Here is a 26,720-nt window from a genome sequence, read left to right as displayed (position 1 = left end):
AATGTTATGTCATAAAGCAAAATAAAAAGTGAGAGGGGGGAGGGGGGGTCATAAACAGTCAATATTTCAGCTACTCAATTTGCTCAACAACCAAAAAAAAACAAACAATTTTTCATTCCATTAGCAGAGCTACAGTATTAACCACTTTTAACCTGTCATCCATATTTTTGTCATGTCATATAGGCAAAATCTGACGAAAATTGACAAAATGTTTGAAAAACTGCTGAAATAGCCGATCTACAAGCTTACGACGCGCAGTGAGCTTGTAGATCAGTTACTTTCGCTATTTGTCGTACAATGAAGGATTGGGCTTAAGTGGTTAAAACCCCTAAGGCATCATCTCACCCTAGTTACTGACAGTCAAATGGTTTTAATTTATGTCACATCCGCTGGGCTATTGAAAGGCACGCATGGCACAAGACAGCACACACATCTACCAGACATGCTGCTGCACAACCACAGGGCAAGACAGGTAAGGCTTACCTTCTACAGGGGGGGACAGGGGAGAAGGAAATGGTGAAAAGAAAGGAAGAACAACATAAATACAAATGTTTCACCGGACACAGAGTACCAAAACCAAGACCAACACAAATGAGTCCAGAAAGCCGAAAAGAGGCACAGGAAGTTCATTTGGAGAGTAAAAAAAGGACATTGGAGGGGCAGTGCATGCTAAGCAGAAGGAATGCAGGGTAAAGGGGGGGAAAAGTCCAAATAAACCAGCTACGGAGAGAAATTCAAGGCATTACCTGCTTAAATGGAAACACATGACAATAAAATAAGCTTGAAATAGCAATGCAACAACCGACATTTTGACCTCATAATAAGGTCATCCTACAATAAAAAATTAAATATTAACAAAATGCATTTTTTTTATCAAGGAAGGAAGAAATACTTAACAGTAAATGAGGTTACTGTTCAGCCTGTAGCCTTTCCCTGAGGCATTCTGGGACTGTGTGAGAGAGCGCGTTGAGAGGGTGTGTTGGGGAACGAAATGCAAATTTTGCTGCATATGATCACTGCTACTAATTTTGAATTATGTGAGTCTAAATGGACAATGCACACAAACAATGGCTTTAATAGGAAAATGGTCTCGCGACAGTGTGTGTAAGTAGTAAGAGCCTGAGCCTTCGACTAATCGTGGTATTTGCATATCTACATTTGCATTATGTACGTACCTTGTTCGCCCAGGCGTCCTCATCCCAGGACGTGAGCTGCAGAACTCTGATGATCTCATTTATCTCAGCACTCATCTTCTCAAAGGTGAAGTTGCGGTTCTTCAAGGCTTCCTCAACACCCTGGCTACCAGAGGTCTTTGTCGTCACAAAGATTTTGATGCCTATGGGGCATAATAATTTAGGACATTTAAACAAGCATGCACAATCATGTAATAATATGCTCGAGGTCATACAAGAATTACCGTCGGATATTGGCACTGGTGTGCTGACCTACGACCACAGCACACCAGTGAGTGTCAATATCTCATGGTATTGTATGACCGCAAGTGCGGTTGTATGACCTCAGTTTCCTTATTTATGACTGGATGACAACACAAAGATGACACATGCTCATTATGAAAAGTGTATTCCACAAAGAAAAATAGATCCTTTGTCCTATCGCTTTCTAGCTCATGCAGGTTGTTGCTTGTAAGCGGGATAAATGAGTTTGATGAGTTTTAGGTAAATTGTCTCAAAAAATGTAACAAAGTTGACCTTAAAAAGGTGCCACCGTTCAGGGCCTCCTGAAAATGTACAGTATGTCCGTTTCTTGGGGAGTCTATTAATTGTGTCTAGGGTGCCTGTTATTTATAATAAACAACCATACACACCACCACAGCATGACATTTCTACCACAAGAGCTGAGCTGGTCGCTAAGATCTTTCCTTTTCACATTAGCTACAATCCAGCTCTGAAATCTGTGAATGATTTGACACTATTGCCTGGCTCCAGCCCCTGAATCACTATGCTCATTTAAAACAAAATGAATTGGAAATTCAAACAGTCACTCGGGTCACGGGTTAGCAGATTCCAGCCAAGTAACGTGGAAAAACATGCAAATGCAGTATGTGTGAACATAATCGAGAGCTACAAATGCACCTACGGTTCTATAAAATCGTGGGTGACCACAAGAGACAGAGCATAATACTGACACACACACACACACAGGTTAAAGTTGCTGTGCCCAGAATTGTGCACCGTCTCTGAAGTGACATAGAGCATACTTTATGAGTTAAAAAGAGATTAAAGTCGAGCGTGGTTACCTGATATGAGGACGGGAAGCAGCTCTTTAACTGTGTTCATGGAGTTCACCAGCATCACACGGTGCTCCTGGTGAGTCAGCTCCTGCTGTCTCTCATCTATCATCTTCGCCATCTTCGTCATCCCTGGACACAGGCAACAAACATAAAGGAACACACATAGTCTAGTCCTGGGCAGCATAGAGATATTTTATCAATATTGTGATATCAGCCAAGATACTATCTGGGATTTGGCATATTGTATTATCATGATATTACAGTGTTATATTTTCCTGGCTTATCTTCAGTCTTATTTTACACTTTTAAAAAAAGTCAATCTAAAATCAGCTATTTTCACTGTTTTTTAGAATACGGTTTTGATAAATTAAAAACATAAATATGTATTATCGTCACGATATCGATATTGATGTATTTGGTTAAAAAAATATATCATGATAGTTGATTCTGTCCATTTCCCCGCAGCCCTAACAAACTACAGAATCATTTTGAAATGTATCCAGATGGCTCCTAGTTTGAATACCCGGCCTATTCCAAAATAGTGAGAGGACCCCCAGGGGATGCTTGAGGGGGTTCCAGTGGGTCCCCAGCCAAATGAGGAATAGTTTCATTTCAGAATCTCTTCCTCCTTGGTGCTTGAAATGTCACCTTGTGGTAATACAATGAATATATCCATGGGAGGATGATCCAGAGTACAGACCAAATGAACATGCTTTTGAATAGTATCATTTCACCATAACTCAATTCCCCAAAAAGGACTATTTAATTCTTTTTTTTATTTACTTCTAAATTTAGGGAAGAGTAGCCAATCATTTTTTACCCCCTTTTCTCCCCAATTTAGTCGCCATGCCAATTGATTCCCAGTGAGGAGTCCCCCCCACCAGGAGGACGTAGAGCTTTCGTCTTACTCCTCCCGCCCAACCCTCCCCGCTGACATGTGCCGCCCCAGCCCGTAGGAGTATGTGCAATGACCAATATCATCCTCCCCGCCCCGGCTTCCCTCCCCCGAACATGGGCCAATTGTGTTTGCGTAGACGCTCGACAAAGCCGGATTCACCAGGGTGGATTCGAACCCACAACCTCCGTGGTGGAGGGCAGTGACTTTACCACCCGAGCGTAAATGAATCAAATTCTGACAGGCTTGTAAAGAAGCTGCCCAGACCAGATTGTGACGTGTTAAGTAGAGGACGTACCCGGTCCAAGGTTCTTTGTGTATGTGATCAAGTCCTCCATAGACTCCACCACCTCTGCCACTGTCAGGTACTCCAGGATGCCTTTGCACACACGTATTATTTTGCGCACCTGCAGCAATGAGAACATGAACACACACACCATCAATGCAGGCTGAATAAAAGGAACAAAAACCCTTTTATTCACACAGTGACGCGTTTATGTAAACCCCTCACTCACAGTCTAATTAGCCTCTCGTTATATCGCCGGCTATTGGCATGCCTGTCTCTTTTGTTGCGCTCCCGTTTCCAGTCACGTGTGTATTCTGACAGTGCTGGTTCAACAGATTCTGGCCCATCACCACTTGGCTATACTGAGCTGTCCCTGACCTGTATTCACAAACAGCAAGCCACCGCGGCGCTGACTGATCACTCCTGCTGACTGCTGCAGACAGCAGTGGGAGGCCTGCTGTCCCGCTCGCTGAGAGCCGATCCACCGCTATTTTAGCCCCCCACCACCCCCACCCGATTTAACACTCGGAAGGAGTTATGCGTGTGTGCAAGTGTGTGACTGTGTGAAAGAGATAATGAGAATGATTCTCAGTTCACAAAAGCATTAATGTGTAACACACCACACGGTTAATCTATATCCCCACGCCCTTCAAACAAAGGAGATTTCTGCAGCACTGACCCAGCCTTTACCTGGACAGTAAAACTTGTTAACATGGGAATTCCCCCATGGCAATATCAGCCATGTCTATGTAAGGCAAGACATGCCAATGGGGCTTCACTTCACTACCCAGAAACATCTCCATTTCCTTAAGCGGGCAGTACACTGGCTATGAAGTAGAACAAAAATCTGTTCAAAATTATATATTTTTTGTCACGAATGCAGCTGGGGTTTCATTCATTTGAGTTATTCAATACATTGCCTGCATTCAGACCACAGTGAGTCGTTGTGACCATATAGTTCTATTAGAATTCTATTCTAATCCAACAGTATGGCTGTGACTCCAGAGATATTTTGAGGGAAGAGATGTTGAACTAGCGAAAGCCTACAAGGATATCCTCACATGATCAGTAATGCAGAACTTTAAAAAGTATGTTTATTGAGTATACTGACAACAGTGTTTTAGAAATGTTCGCCATGGGTTCTGAACTATGAAAACCTCCGCTAGAGCCAGACAGATATATCGGTTTGGTTTTTGTTTTTCTTTTGGTATGGGGGCATTTATGCAGCCAATGTGTCCCGATATTAAATATGTTGAAAAAAAATTGCAGATCCACGCATTGCGATCCGTTGTGAGGTTATGGAGCAGCTATTTTGTTTACATTTTAAGAGGGCTTAAGTGGTTGAATTGCTTGTTCATTGTATAATTTAAACATTGGTAATCGGTGGTCTCGCGTCCTGAAAGGGTTGAGAACCACTGGTCTAGGTTACTCTCCATAATCGGTTTCGCACCCAAAAATCTAGTCTCAGCGAGTAGTACACAGCCCGCTTTAGGCTTACTATTACAGCAACCATACCTCAGCCTCGTCAAAGGTCAGGAGCAGGTCAGAGGTTCCAGAGAGGATGCCCCGGGAGCCGTCGATGAGGTAATCGCGAGCGGGTACCGAGTAGGGATCAGCTTTCAGCATGGATGCAGCCTGGACCAGTTTGGTGCAGGCATTTTCAACCCTAGGGGAGAAAAAACAGGTTTTAAGAATGGTGATTAAAAAACGAGAACAAAAAATAAAAAATAATAAAAGAAATGGATAAGAGCCCAAAATGTCATGCTTGGTGACAAATAGATCAGATGTGCGTTACGCATCATGGAACTAGCCGATTGTTTAAAGCAAGAATTGCATGTAGCCTAGTAGCTAGCCATAACACACACAGTGAAATCCGGAGTGTTCATTTAACTCTCAGAGCGTACAAAAGAACCCAAAATTAAACACTCAGCATTTTACACAGTGCAGTGACAGAGCTTTCCTGAACACCATTTTTATTTCATGGCTCCTTCTTCATGATCTAGAGCCCGACCGCTATAATCGCAAGACCGATATTATCAGCCAATAGTGGCCTTAATCAGGTACAATTTATATGCCTGCATATATTTTGGGCAATAAGCATAGTCGGAGAACGGCAGATTATAGGAGCTTTTTTGGAAAGCTTCATTACATAGTTTGCCCAGCAGAGCGCTCTCAGCAGGCTCCACTGTTAACACAACATTTACCAGGGTCTGTAACACTCGTCTTCATACTGAAGTCTCTGGCCTGAGGATGAGACTATGGTTTACACTTACAGGGATGCTGTGCAAAAACAAAATGTCTGGAATCTCCAGATGCATCGTTATCGTTAGTGTATTGATCCCAAATGTTGACTGGATCGGTACTGGACCCAAAATGACAGTATCGGTCGGGCTCTCGCTCTACTACATTGCACTATAGCAAATGTTTTTATGCAAGGCGCAGATGGATACCAACTCCCACAAAGGGGTACATTTCTTCTTCAGTTACTTTCCTGGAGTAACATACTGTAAAATGATGATGTTTGGTGAGTGTTCTCAGGAGCACAATGCAGAGAAGAGCATCTGCAGAGCACAAAATGCAAGCTCAGTGGTTGGATTCAGCCCTGTACATGCCACCTGCATGTGAAGGCTCCAGGGATTGCACACAAAGAATCAGGCAGAGAGCCAAGAACTTACACATGTTCCAATTCCCACAGAATCCCGACTTCCTACAATTGCCTGCGGGCCAAACGTTCCTCCAGTTAATAGGGGAGCATTATCAGTATTTTCCACATTCTAAAAAGGCCAGACAAGAGGAGCTAAGTTTCCATTCTTCCAAGGATACAGGCTAATATATGTGCATAACATCAAGGAGTGTGTGTGTGTGTGTGTGTGTGTGCGTGACTGTGTGTGTGTGTGTGTGTGTGTGTGTGTGTGTTCAGCCAACAGTGCCCTTTAGCGTGAGCTAGCCGGAGACAAGACAGCCATGCATTAACCGGACCCCTTCCTCAGACGCTATATTTAGTGAAGGTGACACATTCTGCTGCATGTGCTGATGGATGACGACAGGGTGACGATGTGACTCCGGGGCGCCAAATGTGTTGAGCCTGATGACCTACGCTTGCCAATCCATTTCATCCCCTGACCTTGGGGTGCTCCCAAGTCCCGGGTCCTGTCCCCAACCCGCACACTCCCACTACTGTAGTCGCACGTTTAACCCATTAAGACCGGGAACGCATCTGCGGGTCATTTTTAGATTTCTTTGGCTATTCAAAAATAGCAGATATACAAGCTCATAGCGCGGCACAGAGAGCCACGCTATGTAGATCTGCTATTTTTTGAAAGATTGTGGATTTTTTTGCAAATCTTGATTATATAGTGTATGTTTTAAAGGAAATTAGTTTTACTCCGATCTGTGCTTCTGGGGGTTACTGGAACAACATATTTTGAGATGGGGGTCCGGCCAAATATATTTCATTTTGGGTGGTCCTTGACAAAGTTGGAGCACCACTGATATAGCAACATACGATTTTCAGAAAACTGTTAGGAATTAGAAGACATTTGTAGAATACCCAGAAGCAAAGATTTGAGTTACAAATGTTTGCTTAAAAAAAGGATTTGCTAACATTTTCACGATTTTTCAAACATAGCAGATCAACAAGCTCGTATAATGATGCTCCTACAGTATGAGCTTGTAGATCTGCTGTTTTTGAATAGCCAAAGAAACTCTAAAAATGACACATTCTTTCCCGGTCTAAATGGGTTAATAAGGGGAAGTGTTATGAACAGCTGGGCTCAAGTTAATCATTTTGTCGAACAGGATTTAGAAGTGATGGATTGAACTACAATCAGGGAGTTATGTGGAGTATTTTAATACAATATAAATAGTACAACCGCAAATATTCATTGAGAAATGTAGACCCTGGTGTCGGGTTTGACACCTAATGGTTGACAATGTCAATAAAGCTATTTGAGGCATATGGCGCAACAGATTGGACACTAGATGCACCGCAATCTTTATTGTAGTTCGGACATCGTTGCAATTATCTCCCTGTAGGACACATAAGACTTACGGATTGGAGCTTTAAAGCATTGTGCAAATAAAAACTTACTTATAATGGAAAAACATTTTTAAGAAATGATATGTGTGTGTGTGTGTGTGTGTGTGTGTGTGTGTGTGTGTGTGTGTGTGTGTGTGTGTGTGTGTGTGTGTGTGTGTGTGTGTGTGTGTGTGTCATTTATGTATTCATTAACTTCATTTATTCAATCGCTATAGTTGTGGACTAAAAGCAGCTGTCAGTGTAGGATCTTATGGGCATGGGGTCCATGTTTGAGGTCTTTTTGCCCTAGGGCAAAAGGGCTCCTCTCTGGGCAAAGAGTCTCCTGCTAGTATTTATATTACACCAGGGCAAGACTGAGGCACTTAACATGCCATGTCTGACCTTTGCCTGGGTACAAACGGCCATTACTGCAAAAGATAAAAAGAGAAAGAGAGAAAGAGAGAGCCAGAGAGGCTGGTGGGTTGAACATTCAGGAAGGGTTATTTCATTCAAGGCATTGTGACATCAATAGAATTGAGAAAGTTTATAGCACAGATGTCATTATTATGTTGCTTACTTGATAAAAGCTGGTGGCATGTCCCTTTTCATGATCTGGTCCTCTGTGGTCTGAACAGTGTCTTTCCCAACCTGGAAAATACAAAGATGATGTACTGATCAACAAGAATCCTGTATGAACAAGAATACTGTACGACCTAAAGCAGTTGATGAAGATGAAGAAGTGTCTAGGGACACCCAGGGGTCCTTGAGGGGGTTCCTCGGGTCCCCAGCCAAACGAGGAGTAGTTTAATTGAACTGCCACTTGAAATTACAATTCAAAAATGTATGAGTTGGCCTGGACCGCTGGCGTAGCAGTCCAGGCACCTAGGCTCAGTGTAACCCGACAGCGTGCCGCGGGTTCGAGTCCCGATCCCGACGGCCTTTGCTGCATGTCACTCCCCATCTCTCTCTCCCCGTTTCCTGTCAGCCTACTGTCCTATCGAATAAAGGCATAAAAAGCCCCAAAAAATCTTAAAAAAAAGAAAATGTGAGTTACTATTCTAACAATATGTTCCAATATCCTCTCTATGAATCTACTTCTTATGTAGACTACAATTATGATGACATTATTGTCCAAAACTTAACATAATGTTAGGGTCCCTTGGGCTGAAAGAATCAACTGAATCATGGGGGAACATGGTCTAATGAAAGGCAATCTGCCGGTCTGCCAGATGAAGAAGTCTGAAATCCCCTCACTGTCTCTGAAGGACAGACAACTTTTCTGCATAATGCATTTCCAATTCATGATCAAGAGAGAATCTAAAGTTCAAGGGAAAAGCCAGGGAATTTTAATTTTAGAGTTTCATTTTTAATCATCGTTTCTTAGTTAGCAGGGTGATGAGCCATAACTTGTCTCAACAAGTACGTTTCTGGAGTGGAGCCAGGCCTGAGCGAGGCTATAATGTGTAAAGCAGATGAAAGCCACCTCCTCTCCCTCCCAACGCCAAGATGACTCACCTCCCCCACCATGACCTCAGCCCAGTGGGGGGCGGGGGCGGGGGGGGACCCCACATACAACTGTCACGGGTGGGGGATTCTCAACCCCACCACACAGGGCCACAGCAGTTAGTATGGTTGGATGGCACCTTATGTGAGCACATGTTCTTCTGACACCCAATGCCGGATGTTTGGGTCCGATGCCACACCCCAATTTTGGAGAGTTTGATAAAGTTTCTATTTGAGGACATTTAACTTACAAGCACACAACTTAAACTTTTTTATTCAACCACTTAATCCAAATTCAAAAATGTTCAAAAATAGCTGATTTACAATCTCACAACTGTCCTTTTGCGAGCTTGTAGATTAGCTATTTTTTTTTTAATTTTCAGGTTTAAGGTTGTTAAAAATCAGGACGCATTGGCTGCATAAGTGCCGGACATAGCACCTTCTGGCTCTAATGAAAAATACATGATCGAACCCCGCACCAGTTTATAAAGAAACACAATATGCAGGAGGAGCAAGCACTGACATGTCGACTTTTACAGGCACCGTTACGCAACCCGACCGACCGTCCGCCCACTCAGAGAGCAGCCTCTGTACAATGGAAAGTCCAGAATACATGACAGATCATGACATCATAAAGACGTTGAAAATGTCCCAAAAAAGCAGGCTACACTGGAAAGATCCTCAGACAGACAACCATTTTCACACCGTAAAGAGTGTCACCATGATTTCGTAGGTGTGCAACAGTTAATTGAAGTAATTGATATAAATCAATTAAAAAAGGAGTTTAATCAAATAATCTACAAATTTACAACACACGCCGCACCGTGGCACGTTGTAGAGCAGCGATTTTAGCGCTACACAGTTGTAGACAAAGACAAGTAAAATAAAATAGGGCTTAAGTCGGCAAAAAAATGTTGATATGTAAAATGATGTGCTTCTAGATTATTCAATGAACTAAAAAAGGTTATCGATAGAAAAATCGTTAGAAAAATAATTGGTAGTTGCATGATTGCATGGCTATTCCTTACGTTAAGTGAAATGAACAAGATTTTGCACCTTGATTTCAAAACCATTAGTGATGCTGAGTGGGGGCTGTTTGTGGGTGGGCCTTTACAGCAGAGACAGCAGGGCCATTCCAGACAGCTGACGTGGACGGAGCCACTAATGGACCAGACAGACATACAGTACATCTCCTCATTGGCTTTTCATTGGAGACCAGGGAGAGTGCATTTGTGTGTGTGTGTGTGTGTGTGTGTGTGTGTGTGTGTGTGTGTGTGTGTGTGTGTGTGTTGGGGGGGGGGGGGGGGGGGGTGCCAGAGTAGTTATAAATTAGAACCAAAGGTTGTGCCAGGCTAAAACTGGAGCTTAGCGGCGGCCGGTCGGCTCAGAGAGTGAAGTGGTAGCCTAGATACGATGCCATCCTCAGCCTGACATTCCACCCCTGAGTGGCTATGAACAATAGCCAAAAACAACCCACTACAGTGTTCCAGACCCGTTCAGCTAAAGGGCAGAGGGGCCTGGGGGTGAAGGCAGAGAGATGTAGGGCACAGACGAGAGTAGTAAACATGAGTGTGTGTGTGTGTGTGTGTGTGTGTGTGTGTGTGTGTGTGTGTGTGTGTGTGTGTGTGTGTGTGTGTGTGTGTGTGTGTGTGTGTGTGTGTGTGTGTGTGTGTAAAAAGAAAAACAGGAAAGTCTTCCTGGCCTGCCAGCAGCAGCACTACATAAAATACTACCCTCCCATAAAGAAAGCAACAGGGTTGCGCTGCCTTGTAAATTCTGATAAGTAGGGCAAAGATTTTGCAACATTAACTTGCACACTAACACACACACACACAGTATTTGTCTGTGTGTGTGTGTGTGTGTGTGTGTGTGAGAGACAGAAAACTAAATGCTTAGAATTTGACTCAACACGACGATGAACCACAAGTCCTACTGAAAGGCTAGGAAATGAGTTGCGGTTTGCATGGCTTATCTCTTAGCTGAGCTGTTAAGACAACACTGGCACCCTATAAGGCAGCTTCTGACAGGACCATGACTAAAGAGAAAGAACAAGAGGAAATCTGACATGGTGTCGGCTTACACTCTCTCCAATACCGGGCACAGTACAGGGCTAAAATACTGAGTCCAGACAACTGTCATCAGGACAGACTGCCTGTATTTCAAAAGTGCTGCTGACTCGTGCTGAGTCATATATCTCCTACAGCATAACGTTTTCCATCACAGGAATAAAGATGAGCCTCTTAACGGCACAATCTACCACTCCCCCTTCTGTCTTCTTCCCTCTCTCCCCCCGAGAAGGCCCTTCCTGTGGTCTGGAGGAGTTCAAAAACAGACTGCAGCCGCGATCCAAACAATTTGCTGTAAAAATAGAACTGTGACACAAGTTTATAACCGTTGTTGTCAAGCAGTGTCCTGATGCCTGGACCCCTGGCCTTTTCTTATTTATTTTGCCACTTAAGCCCTATATATATATATATGACCATATGACATGACAGGTGCTACTAGGTTCATTGTTTATGTTTACCTACAAAATTGTAAATTGTATTATACTTTGTCATACGAGATGAATAGTGAAAACAGCCGATATGCAAGCTTGTAGATCAGCTATTAAGTTATTTTTGCCTATTATACAACATGCCCAAAATAGGGATGCCAGGTTGAAAACTTTCTGAAACTGAAACTTTCAATTCATTCTCAATCAAGGGCGTGGCTTTTTTGGTCTGGACCTTTTTTTCCTTCCTGTCAGATACCAACCAGCAGCTGGCTGATTGGGCAATGGGCCCATTACCCAAACCACAGCACAAATTGCCAGCTCCACAAATAGACCGAGCCAACAAGCCAAAGCACAAATGGCCATTAAAGCGTTTCCCTTCCGCCATATTTTTTTCCCCCTTTTGACTGATTTGGTGTCATTGTTGCAGCATGCCGTTACATACCACGCCAAAGGGCTGGCCAGCAGTGTCATTTACCATCGGTGACTGGAGTGGAAATGTTGACACTCCTTTTGACAGCCAAGAGCGCTGTGAGGAAACCCTGCGTTGTGGAGTGGCTTGATAAAGTGGCCAGTCCTGTAGAACAGATCGGGCTTTGTTGACATCAGCCCATCGCTCTGCGGGAAGAAGAAAGGGCACTCTCAAAAAAGCCAAAAGGCTGCAAAGAGACACAGCGTGCCTTTCACATATTGGGCCGCTTTAGCTCAATGCTGTGTTAGTCATGGCGACGACAGAGATCAGAATTCTAGCAAGCTCGGTCACTGGTGTCCTTAGCAATGTGCTACAAACAAACCTTCTACACTTCTGGTAATGGGAGAGTACAGAATTGTCACATAAAAAAGTACTTGTGTCAGCACAACTGTATAGAAGACGTTTATGCCTAGTCCAGCCTGGCAACCCAAATCTCATTTCCTATCCAGATTGGAGTCTGATTGGTTTTATGCAGTCTGAACAAGGCTGGTAATGTGGTTCAAATCTCATTCTTCTAGTATAGGTCAAAGATCTGATCTGAGTTGCGACTGTCTGAACATAGCCTTAGTGCCGCAAAGCAATGGATTTCCCCACTCTGAATGACTTTGCAGTGCTATCAAATGAAATACGATCACAAAATGTGCTGACACAGTCCTCCATTAGCTAGCTTGCATTGATGCTCTCATTCAAAGTGGTATCAGATGACTTCTGACTAAGAATCAGATCATCAACAGTAGAGAGTGCACAGAAGGTCAACTGCTTCAACACACTGTCCACCATGTCAAACATGGTTTATTAATATTGTCGAGGAGCTACAGTAAACACACATGGGGTGTACTAGTTGATGAAAGGCACAAATCAACTGCCTTGCCATGTTGCCACAGAGAATCTACTGTAAATCACGCAATCTCATATTACAGCAGCCAAGCAGTTCATACAGTAATACTGAGGGGCCATCACACGCAACATTATTGCTCAAAATTACAGTAAGTTGCATACTTCCTTTGTTAGTGTGGTCTTCTTCGTAATGTGAAATGTATGTTATGTTGTTTCTCTGTTGTGTTGATCTCTGCTTTGTTGTCATGTCACATATGGTCTGCAAACAAACCATTTCTAATTGCTGAACTGGCTTATGCTACATCCACACCAATACATTTTATTTTTTAACACGTTTTTAAATTAAAAACAGTCTATGGCCACATGAGTGTTTCAGAAATAAGGTTGTTTTACTCCTACCTACAGCATATGTAATTGCTCCCAAGCATTGAAACATACCATGTATTTGGTAAACGATGACAAACAAGATCCTTCACTTTGGGCTCTGTACTCTGTACTGTCGGATTATGACCGAAACAACTTGTCAGGAGTGCAATGCATAAGTGGTTTTCCAGAGTCTTCCCTCATCATCACTTAGGTAATACAACATGCACTGCTACTTTGTAAGTAGTAGTTCATCAACAGGACATGGAAATTACTGCAAATTGCACAAATATTAACTTGCTTCCGGCCAATGCATGCTGTACTAGCATTATAAAAATGTGTGATTTAACAGCACAAAAGCACTAGCATAGACAACAAGGTTAGCAACACCTGTAATTTGTTACCCAGGTTGAATTAACCACTAGCAGTCAAGACACTATTAGTTTTCTTCCAGAAGAGGGTCATGTGATTGGGGCATGACAAATCAGTTTTTAAAACAAAACTAGATCAGCAGCATTTTCGAAAGTCGAAAATGCTGAAAAATTAAGTTTTAGGGGTTCAAAAACGCTATGTGTGCCGACAGGGGAATGATGGGCTCTATCTGGTGATCGAATCTGCCTCATTATTCGTATTATCTGTTGCTGTCGAAGGGTCAGGTCATCCAGGTCCATCTCATCCAAATCTGAACCCTGCTCCTCTAATTCCCCCTCACTGTGCGCGTTTCTCTCCTGCTGCAACTCCTCTACCTCCTCTCCTTCATCGTCACTTATTTCTATCACTGCCCCCTGACGCTCTCTTTCTCTCATGTTCCTCCTAACTCCTCAATATTTCTCTCCACATTTTCCCTTTCTGCATTGAGGGTATCAATTGTTTCTCCTAGCTCCTCAATACGTGCATTAAGGGTGGCGATTAAATTTCCAGCCTGTATGGAAGCCACCACATGTTCTACTATCTCTTCATCTGTTAGTGTGCTGATGTCTTCATCTGTTAGCATCATAGCTCTGGGCATACTGTCTGCTGAACTTGGCCTTGGCCTGTCAATATTGGGCAACAGTGCACTTCTTCTGCTTTCTGTGCTGAAGCTGGCTATGGTGGGGCATTGCATCATCTGGGAGCTTCCTCTTGCTAGGCACTACATGGGCTGTTTGTTTAGGCAAAATGCTTGACGGGGGGCCACTGGTGGCAATGGGTGCTCTCAGAGGAGGGTCTCGACTGATGCAGACCTCGCCCTCAGCGACACACTGCAAATGTAGCAACAGTAAACACGAAAATGAAGTAGTGTGTGGATATAGCCTTATTCTTCAATTCCCTGGACTCGAGTGCCAATGTTGCTGCAGGTCTCCTGGCCATTCAGGCTGCTTCACCGACACCCATAGCCAGACCTTTAACTAACACACTGCCTCCCTGCAAAGATTATTGCAGGCATTTCAAAACGAATCGGATGGCCAACGCTCATTGATACAATGTCAGAATGCAGCCTTGGAAATGCTCTTTGAACATGGCAAGCGACACAAAACAATTTCCTCTGACAAATTACGGGAAGTTAGAGGGGCAGGTAATAGGAAGTCTTTTCTTTTGTAATCCTTTAAAGCACTTTGCCTGTAAAGTGCTTTATGAACATGTTTGTTTCCCATTTGTACAGATTAAACCTTCATATAACACTAGTCTAAAGGGTGAGAGGATTCAAACTGCTTTATCCCATTGCAGCTTCCTTGGTTTATATGTCAAGACAAAATGCTGTCATATTTCAAGCAACATCTAGCGGTTTCTCAATTTCTCTGGTTACTTCACACTATTATTTACTGTGCTGCCGGCATCGTGGACCAAAGATGGCTGATCTATAACCGTATGATGACAAAGTGTAAATCGGACTTCAGTATCAAAGCGAAGATGCCAGCATTTTGAGCATACAGGTGCATACATTGCTTATCATCTTGCACTCTCCAGACACTGCCTATTCGTACTCTGAAGGCAAGCAGTCAAAACACTTGGTTTTCGTCTGTGCCAAGAACCTATGCCATTGGCATTCTTTTCCTTATCCAAAGACTATAAAAGGAACTGCAAAAATGATGGAGAGCAGCCCTGAAATGAGAAGGCCTTGTTTAGTAATCTTAAAAGAATTTGCACAGACTACAGCCATAAAAATGCAGTACTGCTGTAGTGTAGGCATAATATTTGGACTTGAGTTACAACTTCAAGTGTGAAATGTAAACTTCTATTCAGCTCACCCATGAAAACATGTACACCAATGATACTCACTCACTGTATGCAGTCCATCATCATCTCCCCCTGGCCAAAGGCAGGGCCGGAGAATGAGATCATCTTTTCACCCTGTTTGCTTGTATGTTTGTGTGGGTGTCCATGGTTATTCTTGCAAACTACTACACTGGTTCAGCCTCAAATTTTGCGTGCTCGCCACACTGCCAGTAGGCAAAGGTACTCAATAATCTTCATATTGGTCACTGACAGTGACAACTATGTTATTTCTTGCGACAACTATTTTTGTGAATTCATAATCGCTGACTCACCATCCCTCCAGGCTATGGGATACGAGTCCGCAAGGCTGTCAAGTGCAAATAGCTGTCCATACGGTGAATGGAGTCTACCCTATGCCAACTTGCTCCTTACTTCAGTTGAAGTCATGAAACTATTGCCTCGTGGTTGATATTATTATGCATGCACATGCACACAGACAGACACACACACAGTGAGACCGTGGCACCTATGATGTGCATGCATACAGTACGCGCACACACACAGGACCTAGAGACACACATTTTGACGGTACTGCATCAGAGTGCAACTATTAACTATTACAATTGGGGCATGCTTCATGGCAGAGATTTGCACTCCACTGAGCGCACTTTTCTAGTTACCGTGTGTGTGTGTGTGTGTGTGTGTGTGTGTGTGTGTGTGTGTGTGTGTAATTTTTTGTCCCAAAGAAGATAAGTTCATTATTTATTCTCAATTACACCTTAATTTCCCCTCGGAGATGAATAAAGTACCTACCTACCTACCTAATTGACCACCGTTTTTAGAGTGCCACTTCAGTGCTTTAACATCTCATATTCAAAAGAAACCATTCAACCACCCTCTGAACTGAGAGGCGTTCTTGCTTCCTGGGAATTCTTCACATTCCCAACAGTCATCTTTAATTGAGGGCTGCCTCATTCTCTCTATGAGACACTGAAAGTCAATGAGTGTTAATGAAGGGTTGTTGGGCTTTATGGGTATTAAGTTCTGAGACTGGACACACGAATGGACGAATAGAATAGAGGCCCACAGGTGCAACCAAACGGTTGTCAGCCCATAACACACATATTGTCTATTATGTTTAGGAGAGCAACAGTTAATCGAACTAATTGGTTTAATAGATAATTAAAAATGATAGATTTTAATCAAATAATCAATTTTGGGGAAAGATAATGATAATTCCAATTAGGCTGAGGGTTAAACACTTAACACATGGCATCCCTTTTTTGGGCATATCAGTATTAGGCAAACATTTTCAATCTATAAGAACGTGTAGATATGTGGATCTGCTATTTAATGCTATTTTATATATTACACCATTGTTTGACAAAGTATAAAAACAGGGCTTAAGTGGTCAGATCAAACTAAATGATTTAGTCCATTATAGAAAATCTATTTGATTTTTTCCCCGTCAATTCGTTGATATATTAAAGTACTGAATCAAATAGTCGCAATTAAAATAATAAATTGCAGCCCCAATAACATTTTGTGTATGGTTCACCCGTCACAATATCTGCCCTTTTCATCTCCATGCATCTGGAATAACAACATTAGGCCCCTTCCAGCTTTAATACCCGCAAAGTCTAATGAGGTTTGAAAAGTGATGCATCAACCCAGCGCTCAACTGATCTCCACAGACAGTCGCAGGCACCCACAAAGGAATCTTGGTCTCATCATCCCTCTCCCTGACAAATTCCGGCGATGGGAAATGAGCTGAACAAACAGCTGCAGTCCCTAGTACAACTCCATGTCAAAACACTGAGGGAAATTATGAAATTACCTTGATTACAGCTGCTGGCTTAAGAAATCTTTAACGGACTTAACCGTTAGACGTCAGCCTCATTAGAGGCCCGCCGCATCTCTGTGCAACATGTGGTTTTGTGGGAAGCAGAAACAATAAGGTGAATGGTTTTCTCTGGCACTGCCTTGCCCTGGGGATGCCTGGGGCCAATTAGACCACTGTGGAACCAACTATGTGTGGGACAGGAGTTGCAGCATGCACGCTAAAAAGAGCATCATTCCCTTGCCTGGCTTATTCCATGGTGCTGCTATCAAGAGTTACAGTAACAGCAGACTTGTGTGATTATTCATCAAAATGACAGGCAATGAACAACAAGACTGGCAACCTGATAGCCAAGTGGTTGGGGGCACCTCCTACTTGGATGCAAAATGCCCTGATCAGCGAGTCCCCGGTTTGATTCCCGGGTGGCCGGACAAATTGCTGTATGACATTCCCCTCTCTCTACATTTCCTGTCTCTCTCCATATCACCATCAAATCAAGGCATCAGTGCCCCAAAAATCACTAAATAAATAAGACATGGAGTGTAATAATGGCACGGCCTCCCTGTCTAATCTTAGATATCAATAGTATGTTGATCAACTAAGTGTGAGCTGGAACATGTAAGCGTTCGTTTACTGTGCCAATGAAAAAGTGGAAATGTGAGTACTTTGTCCTCCATAGATTTGAAATTTGGGATGTGCTACCTTTTTTTTTTTTTTGGGAAGTATGTTAATCAACTAAGTATGTAGTTTGTGAATGAACTGCCATGTGTGCCTCTCTTCAGCTATAAATCATTACATTTATGGCTGGAGGTGGTTCTGTTTAATGACATGCATGATTGGTTTACTTTTGAGGAGACTTTTGAGGGGACAGGCAATTGGCCATACAGACAAAGAACTGTGAAAATGATATCAAACAATAGCACCTAGACAGTTAAAGAAACAAAACCTTGTGTACCTTACATATTCATGCATCATCAATAATTATTATAATATACTTGTTTAAAGATTTTTTTGGGGGCTTTGTATGCCTTTATTATGGACAGGACAGTAGGCTGACGGGAAATGGTGAGAGAGAGAGATGGGGAGTGACACGCAGCAAAGGCCGTCGGGATCGGGACACGAACCCACGACACGCTGTCAGGCTACATTGCAGCCTAGGTGCCCGGACCGCTACGCCAGCGGAGCCGGGCCACATCATCAATAATTGAGAACTGCTAAGTATAGAAACTAAGAGCCAAGCAGCAGTCCATGACTCAGGCACAACTCGTGGCTTTTTATGAGTCCATCTTCATCTCCTCATCTCAGCCTTAATTACAACAGTATCCAAACAGTGTCCGTGTTGTGTTTCTAGGGCAACTGGAAATAATTACAGACTTACGCCTTCTTGCCCCCATAGGAAATACGTGATCATCATTCCTCAGATAATCCAGAGAGAGTTGAATCCTTTCAAGTAGCTACAGTACAGCAGGATATGATATGAAATCTATGTGATCATAAAAACATGTTGAAATGCATGTACCACAAAGTAGTATAATGAAGACATACATAAACACTCCCACTGGATATGACCAATGTTACCCAAGAGTTTCACCCAACAAGATCTTTATCAGGGAATGAAAGCATGGCATGACATTACACAGTAAAATGTCTCAGTGCCAATTAAAAAGGTAGGGTAAGTGATATTTTTTGGTTAAAACAAAAAGTGTTTTATTAAAAGGTTAAAGCACTATATTCTGATAGTATTCATTGCTATAGAGAGTTTGTTCGGTCACAGGGGTCTCCCTGTCTCTCCAGCTCTTTAATAAACAGAAAACACATATTCAAGTAGGTGACAACATTTCAGCCAATCAGGATTGAGTACCCATTTATCAGCTTCATTTTTAGTGTTCCAGTTTAACAATTTTATTGTCTGCTCATTTATTTATGTCATCACTTCCAATTTCACTTATCCTGACTGAGTTCTCTATCCTGATTGGATAAAATTGGTATCCAGACTTGAAAATGCATTTTCTGTTTAATAAAGCGCTGGAGAGACATGGAGACTCCTGTTACTGAACAAACACTCTATAGCAATGAGTACTATTAGAATATAGAGCTATTTAACACTTATTTTAACCAAAGAAAATCACTTACCCTACCTTTAACAATTTGTAACTGCAGGGCTTTATGTGTAGAATTGGTATCGTCTCTCTTAAGAGTTATATTAACAGAGGATTTTAGGCCTATATTCTGCCATATATATATATATATATCATCCAAGTCAGCTTTTATGCAACACCTGTCTAGTGTGTACTCGTCTATTACTTATGCAGTAACCGGACTCAATGTATGTAAGCAAGGTAGGTTAAGGTAATCCAAAAAGTAACATGCCCTATTATTTTGCAGGTAAAAGATCACTTCCAGTGTTTTTCTGTATAATCGCTGACTGACAATGGCGGTGACAGAGTGAAAAACTGCTATTTTTATCATTTTATCATTTTTATCATTAGCCATCTTGTTATGCAAAGTTATTTAATGTCATTACAGCAGAGTGTGAAATGAATAGCAGACAAATACGCCAAGTTGTGTGTCTGGTAAGGTGCATGTAACCTCCACTGCCAGGCACTTAGCAAGGGTTAGGGTTTAGTTTACAAAAGCCTTTTTTGACTTGTACAATAGTGCAGGTGGCTAGTGAAAAAAAAATCCTGCTTTGGATGAAACAGATCAGTCAGTGAACGTAGGAACATCCTTTCTATACACTCACACACCTCTCTCTCGCTCTCTCTACATTCTTACTCAAGAGGAAGGAAGTCTGGTGGGTGTGGACATGTCAACAGAACACACAATGGGGTAAAGTCTTTCACATTAAGCACTTAAGAATATGTTTAAAAACAAAAATAAAAAACTAATCCAATACATAACAGGGATCACTAGGGTTCAGAAGAGAGCCACACAAATTAATTGTAGCCCAATGAAGACCAATGGTGGCCAGTCATTCTAAATTAAGCATTCCTTTGCTGAAAGGGGATGCCAGTCCAATTGTCCAAATTTATCCTCCCACCCCCCCTCCTCCCACCCCCCAAACAACTGCCAGGCAGGGAATCCTAGTCCTGCCGAACTGACAGCGAGCAACATAGTGGACTGACAGGGTCTACCACAAGTCACTATTTAAAAACCTCTGCCTTAATTATCTTCCACTTCCTTTTCTTCGCATCCCACTATATCTGAGAGGATGCTGATATCCTTTCTCCCTTCCTACAGTACAGTATGTACATGTACATTTTTGTTTGTTGCACTAATGCATTAACAGTCTATGAAATTGCAAGACGGTAATATAAAATCTAATTTCTCACTTGCTGTCATGCGTTCAGTTAGCTATTAAAGGGAGATACCACTTCAAGCCCTGTTGTGGTTAGGCTAGAGTTTTCAGTATTGTACTCGAAGCCACAGCTGTCTGCTACAAAAAGGGGCTGCATTCAATTAATTCATTTAATAAAAAAAAGCTGTTAGGATGCAGCTAATAAGATGATTTATGCCAGGGGTCTTCAACGTTTTCAGGCCAAGGACCCCCTAGCTGAGAGAGAGATGAAGCAGGGACCCCCTCTATATTGTATAATATTGTGTTTCAGATAAACTTTTGCTGCTCTTCTTTCCCTTGACACCTATAACTCTTTGCCAAAAATAGCCGATCTACAAGCTCACACTATTTTTGGCTAAAGTTCTCCTCAGAAAAGTGATGCTAGGGTTCAAGTGGTTAATGTAAACAAAAAATCATATCACACAATGATTTGGCGGACCCCCTTTAGTAACTCTGAGGACCCCCTGTTGAAGACCCCTGATTTATGCAATAAAATAAACATAATTGTGACAATCTAAAAAGGTTACATTTCAACTCAATATTTTTGAACAGGCAAGTGGGGTCATGACAGGAGGAAACACTCATTTGGGTGTCAATGAGAAACTATCCGATAGCTTCTGTAAAGTAAAATGTGATTAACATCATATTAAGACCTAACCACAACTCCTAACGTGAAAAAGGGAAGTAACACTTTTGTCATACATTATTAATAGCCATTAAGCACACTGAATATTTTATGTAAAGTTTCAGTGTAGGTGGTGATGTATCATTGGCGCCTACGTCCACAGATGGCAGTCAGTGGTGGAAAGTAACTAAGTACATTTACTTAAGTTCTGTACTTATTTTAATTGAGTACAATTTTGAGGTATTTGTACTTTACTTGAGCATTTCCAATGTTCAGTACTTTTGCTTCTACCCCACTACATCTCAGAGGCAAATATTGTACTTTTACTCCACTACAATTATTTGAAAACTTCAGTCACTTTGTAGATTTTTATTATTATTACAAAACACAAAACATACCACTTCAGCCCTATATACATTTCGGCCATTTGAAAATAGCAACACAAAAAAGAGCATCTGCTATTTTCAAAAGATTTTGAATACATTTGAAAACTTGTGAAATGGGACATTCTGCATAATGATTACTTTTACTTTTGGTACTTAAAAGTACATTTTGATGCCAATACTTTTAATTGTAACAGAGTATTTCTGTATTGCAGTATTGATACTAGTATTGATGATTAGTTTACGTAAGTCAGGGGTCTTCAACAGGGGGTCCGGGACCCCTAGGGGGTCCTCAGAGTTACAACAGGGGGTCCGCCAAATCTTTGGGTGACATGATTTTTCTTTTTACCTTAACCTCTTGAGCCCTTGCATCCCTTTTCTGAGGAGAACTTTAGCCAAAAAATAGCAGATCTACAAGCTCTATCTACGTTGTGAGCTTGTAGATCGGCTATTTTTGGCGAAGAGGTGTTTGGTGTAGAGGGGAAAGAGAGCAGACCTAGTGAACAAAAAAGGTTGAATCTGAAACACAATTTTATACAATATAGAGGGGGTCCCTGCCTCATCTCTCTCTCAGCTAGGGGGTCCCTGGCCTGAAAACGTTGAAGACCCCTGACTTAAGTAAAACATGTGAGTACTGTTTCCACCACAGATGGCAGTCCACTCCCAGGGAGGCAAGGCATATTTTCAAGGGGAAAAGGGCGTCACTCGCTGCCCTTTGACCCGTGTAAATGAAACAACTCATAGAAACTTTGAAAGCCTGCATATTAGTAAACGTTCTCGTTGTTGAGTGAAAGCAAATAACTACTCTTGCATAGACTTGAGCTGGACCTAATAAAAACCCTTTTAATATCAGTCAGAAGTGGACATAGTCGTCGGACAAAGAAGAGCGACAGGTAGCCAATCCACAGTGGTGTAAAGTAACTTAAGTACATTTACTCAAGTACTGTTTTTTTTTAGGTATTTTTACTTTACTTGAGTATTGCCATTTTTTGTACTTCTACTCCACTACATCTCAGATTCAAATATTGTACTTTTACTCCACTACAACTTTAGTTACTTGTTACTTTGTATATTTTGTAGTATTTCTACATTGTGGTACTGATACTTTTACTCAAGTAAAAAATGTGAGTACTTCTTCCACCACTGGAAAATAGACTGAGAGAGAAACTCACCCGAACCAGATTGCTGACGGCGGCCTGCACGGCGGCCACCGGCGCCGTGAGGTCCGGGATGGCTTTCCCGTCCACTTCGCCCTCTTCGTGCATGATCACCAGATGGGAGATCTGCTGAGCCACCGGCTCCAGGATACTCTCTATCGTCTTTGTGTGAAAGACCGGCATGATGGCAAAATGAGACCACCACTATCCAAGAGGAGAAAAAAAAGATAGATCACCCTGCTCCCCAAAGTACTTTTCTCTCGCAACTTCTTTGTTTTTTACACAAGGACTGAAACGGTCCACAATCACGCTGACTTTCCCCCTGGACGGTTTCACTCTCCTCCACGGGAAAGAAGACTCTACAACTAACTACTACTACTGCTGCTACTCCCCTTGCAACCAACCATCAACGTGGAAAAACTCCCCAGCCAGCCGGGCAAGGAAAGCTGTAAGCTTAGAATGAGTGAGAGAGAGCAACCTAAACCTTCAATGAAACCAATGCCCGCCCCCTGACCAACAAGAGGAACGGTAGGCATGACCGCACGCGTGCGATTGGCTCACGCGAACGCCACTCTGTCCCCACCGGTGTTGCCATGTCTGCTTATTATAGGTGACTTTGGGCATATTTTTTCTGTAAAGTCCCCCCCCCCCCCGGCCCCCCATCCATACCAGATTTATGTTGTTAAAATGTTTCAAAAATATATGTATTTTTTAACTTTTTTCCCCCAAGATCTTTTTGAAAATAGCAGGTCTACACAAGCTCACAACGCGTCAAATCGCCACGCCTTGTGAGCTTGATTTTCAAATAGCCGGTGTCTACGTTGCTTATTTCTCTCACAAAATATGGCAACACTGGCCCCCATACACTCCCCCTTTTCGTACATACTGTCGAGTTTGCTAGAGATGCGAGTTGCTCCCGAAATTATTACGCAATACATTCTCATGCCCTAAAAAGGGAAATATGTGTCTACTGTTGTGAGGAGTGGATTCCAATCCACACACACACTGTAAGCACAGGAGGCTGTACATTGGGACTGGTTGGACGAGTTCTCATTCCTCCAGGCACATTTTGGCAGATACAGAGAGCTGCCTGTGAGAGATAAGAGACCAGATTGTAGCTATGACACATGATTCCCAAAAATAGGATAATGAATAAACCAGAATGTGTCATGTATGGCTCTTAATAAGTATAAAAACAATTTATATCTATAGATATAGAGATAGATATAGATATATAGATACACACACACACACACACACACACACACACACACACACACACACACACACACACACACACACACACACACACACACACACACACACACACACACACACACACACACACACAAATAGATCATCATCATAATAGTACACAGACACACACACACACACACACACATAATATAATAATACATACACACACATATAGTAGCTTAGGACGTTGGTTCTCAAAGTGGGGTCCGGGGACCCTCAGGGGTCCTTGGGGAGTTCCAGGGGGTCCCCAGCTAAATGGTAGTTAGGAACCAAATGGGCCCTTATGGGTCTGTAACTCTGAGAGTTAAATTAACATTGATTTTTACAATATAAATTGGGGTCCCAGAGATAGAAATGCCATTAAATGGGTGTCCGTATAGCCTAATGCATGTCAAACTGGGGGTCCAAGAAATTAAAATGGTTGAAAATCACTGCTAGAGCCGTAAAAATCTTCTCTTATGGGGGTCCTTGGCATATCTTTTCTAATGGTGTCAATTTGGGGGTCCTTGACATGAAAAAGTTTGAGAACCACTGGCTTAGGATGTTCTGTTATACATAACAAGACAAGTGACTGATAGAACCGCATACTTTTATTTGCAAATTGATGGCAGAGCTTTGTCACAATGTCGCATAACAGCACATCTTTTAAATTCCAACTCCCTCCTATCCATTCCTCACACGTAGAAATGACAATATTTCATTTGGAAATGAACAGTGGAGCAAAACAGCTGAGGAATTCCCACAGAATCCCAAGAGGGAGCTTCGATGCAGCGGCCCACTTCCTAAAAAGGAAGATTCCAAAAAGAAAGAATTGAGGAAGTGACTTTGTTGGAAAAAAAAACCTCATGTAAACATATGAGCAGTGGTGGAAAGTAACTAAGTACATTTACTCAAGCACTGTACTTAAGTAAGTACAATTTTGAGGTATTTTTACTTTTTTACTTTACTGGATTGCTTCCAATTTTCAGTACTTTTACTTCTACTCCACTATATCTCAAATATTGTACTTTTTACTTCACTAGAATAATTTGAAAACTTTAGTTTACTAGTTACTTTGTAGGTTTTGATTATTATTACAAAACATACATTAACCACTTCAGCCCTATACCTTTCGGCCATTTGAAAAGGCGTGAGCTTGTAGATCTGCTATTTTCAAAAGATTGTTATACATTTGAAAACTTGTGAAATGGGACATTCTGCATAATTAGTACTTTCAACTTTTGGTACTTTAAGTGCATTTTGATGCCAATACCTTTGTACTTTCACTCAAGTAGGCTAACTCAAGGAAATTTTGAATTCCAGACTTTTACTTGTAACAAGAGTATTTCTACATTGCAGTATTGATACTTTTACTTAAGTAAGAAATGTGAGTACTTTTTCCACCACTGCATATAAGGTCTAGATAAGTTGGCTAAGGAGTGGCTATTATAGCACATGGCTATCATGGAAGGTAATTATCTTCAATATCCTGGAGTCCCTCTCTTTAATTTAGGCTTGGCTGTATGACATGTCATTGAAGTGTGAACATATAATGCCCATGTAACGGTAAATATACACACAGAGTTCGTGGGTGATCACACCATAAAATCACCACAAATTGCATTCTCTTGCCAGAAGTGTACAGTAGTAATTTCAGTTCCTCTTATGACCTCCAAGTTTTGATGACATCAACTTTTTAAGCAGGCAAACAACCAATCTTTACTAGAAAGACAAATATTTTCTTCAGTTCTTCAACAAAATAAAAACAACAAAACATGTAATTTCATTTTATTTGGTCTCGCTCTTGGAGTGGTGTGCCTGTCAATATGCTATTGCCGACAATCACTGTCAGTTCTTTCCATGTGGTAAGCTTGCAACATGCTGATCATTTGCATAAGTGTGGGGGGGGGGGGCATAAGCCCTTTATCGTTCAAAAAACAAATAAATGTACTGTCTGCCACAAAAACAGAGGGAGTCCATCCTGGATATAGACATCAAAGGTGGTCTGCAGTTTCCTCAAGTCTCCAGTTACTGAAAGGCCCTCCCCTGTGTACTGTGTGGAATGTGAGTGGGCCTGGTGGTCTAGATCAGTGGTTCTAAACCTTTTCAGCCTGTGACCCCCCAAAATAATCATATTTGCACTGGGGACCCCCCACCCTGATAAGCACTTGGAATTGTAAGAGTTGAGGCACTACATTTAGTTTGACTCAGTTCCCACAGATACATTGTGAAAATAGCACATTTACAAGCTCACAACGCCTCACGTTGCGAGGCATTGTGAGCTTGTAGATCGACTATTTTGAAAAGAATTGCCTGTTTCTTATATTATTTGATAATTTGGCCAAACCAGTTTTTACAGTATAGTTTGTTGATTACTTTTGATGCTGTAATGGTCTTTTTCCATTTATTTTTTTGTATTAAAAAGGTCTTAAAATTGTCACTTTTCTGTCATCTGAGGACCCCCCTAAAATCATGTGGGGACCCACCTGGGGGTCCCGACCCACAGGTTGAGAACTACGGTCTAGTTGGGTGGTCTAGTCTGCACCTTCCCCTGCTCCTCACAGCTGATAACGGGCCCTGATGGGTTCTGCCTGTACTGAGCTGCTAGAGAAATGTATCAGCGTCCCAGAAGTCTGCAAAGTCTTAGTAACAGTCGACATAGGTGAACTTACTTAGACAACTTGTATGACTCACTAAGCAAATGGACTATTAAGCAAGTGGTGTGACCTGGGTTGCGGCTCTTTAAGCTGACATCCTGTTCACAGGGTCCTGTTTTAGTTATCTTGGTTCCTTATCAAGTAGCTGTTTAAAACTGAACACTTGACTCCCT

General features: G+C 42.1%; 1 protein-coding gene across 2 annotated transcripts in view; it reads right to left on the bottom strand.

Annotated features, from left to right (window-relative positions):
• LOC311060867 (vinculin) overlaps positions 1-23,099 on the bottom strand; it is a 36,372-nt gene extending 13,273 nt beyond the window's left edge. For both annotated transcript variants that reach the window (XM_084079227.1, XM_084079228.1), the window contains exons 1-6: positions 22,670-23,099; positions 8,028-8,098; positions 4,948-5,098; positions 3,445-3,553; positions 2,258-2,380; positions 1,176-1,336 (exon numbers count right to left, since the gene is read on the bottom strand). In XM_084079227.1, the coding sequence (XP_083935353.1) occupies positions 1,176-1,336; positions 2,258-2,380; positions 3,445-3,553; positions 4,948-5,098; positions 8,028-8,098; positions 22,670-22,837 (783 nt within the window). In that variant the 5' untranslated portion in view covers positions 22,838-23,099. The remainder of the gene's footprint in view (positions 1-1,175; positions 1,337-2,257; positions 2,381-3,444; positions 3,554-4,947; positions 5,099-8,027; positions 8,099-22,669) is intronic.
• Between the last annotated feature and the right edge of the window lie 3,621 nt (positions 23,100-26,720).

This window comes from Gymnoscopelus microlampas (genome assembly GCF_963454915.1).
Source record: "Gymnoscopelus microlampas genome assembly, chromosome: 14".
NCBI classification, from domain to species: domain Eukaryota; kingdom Metazoa; phylum Chordata; class Actinopteri; order Myctophiformes; family Myctophidae; genus Gymnoscopelus; species Gymnoscopelus microlampas.
Note: the sequence above shows the minus strand (reverse complement) of the source record. Positions and strands in the feature narration are given on the sequence as shown.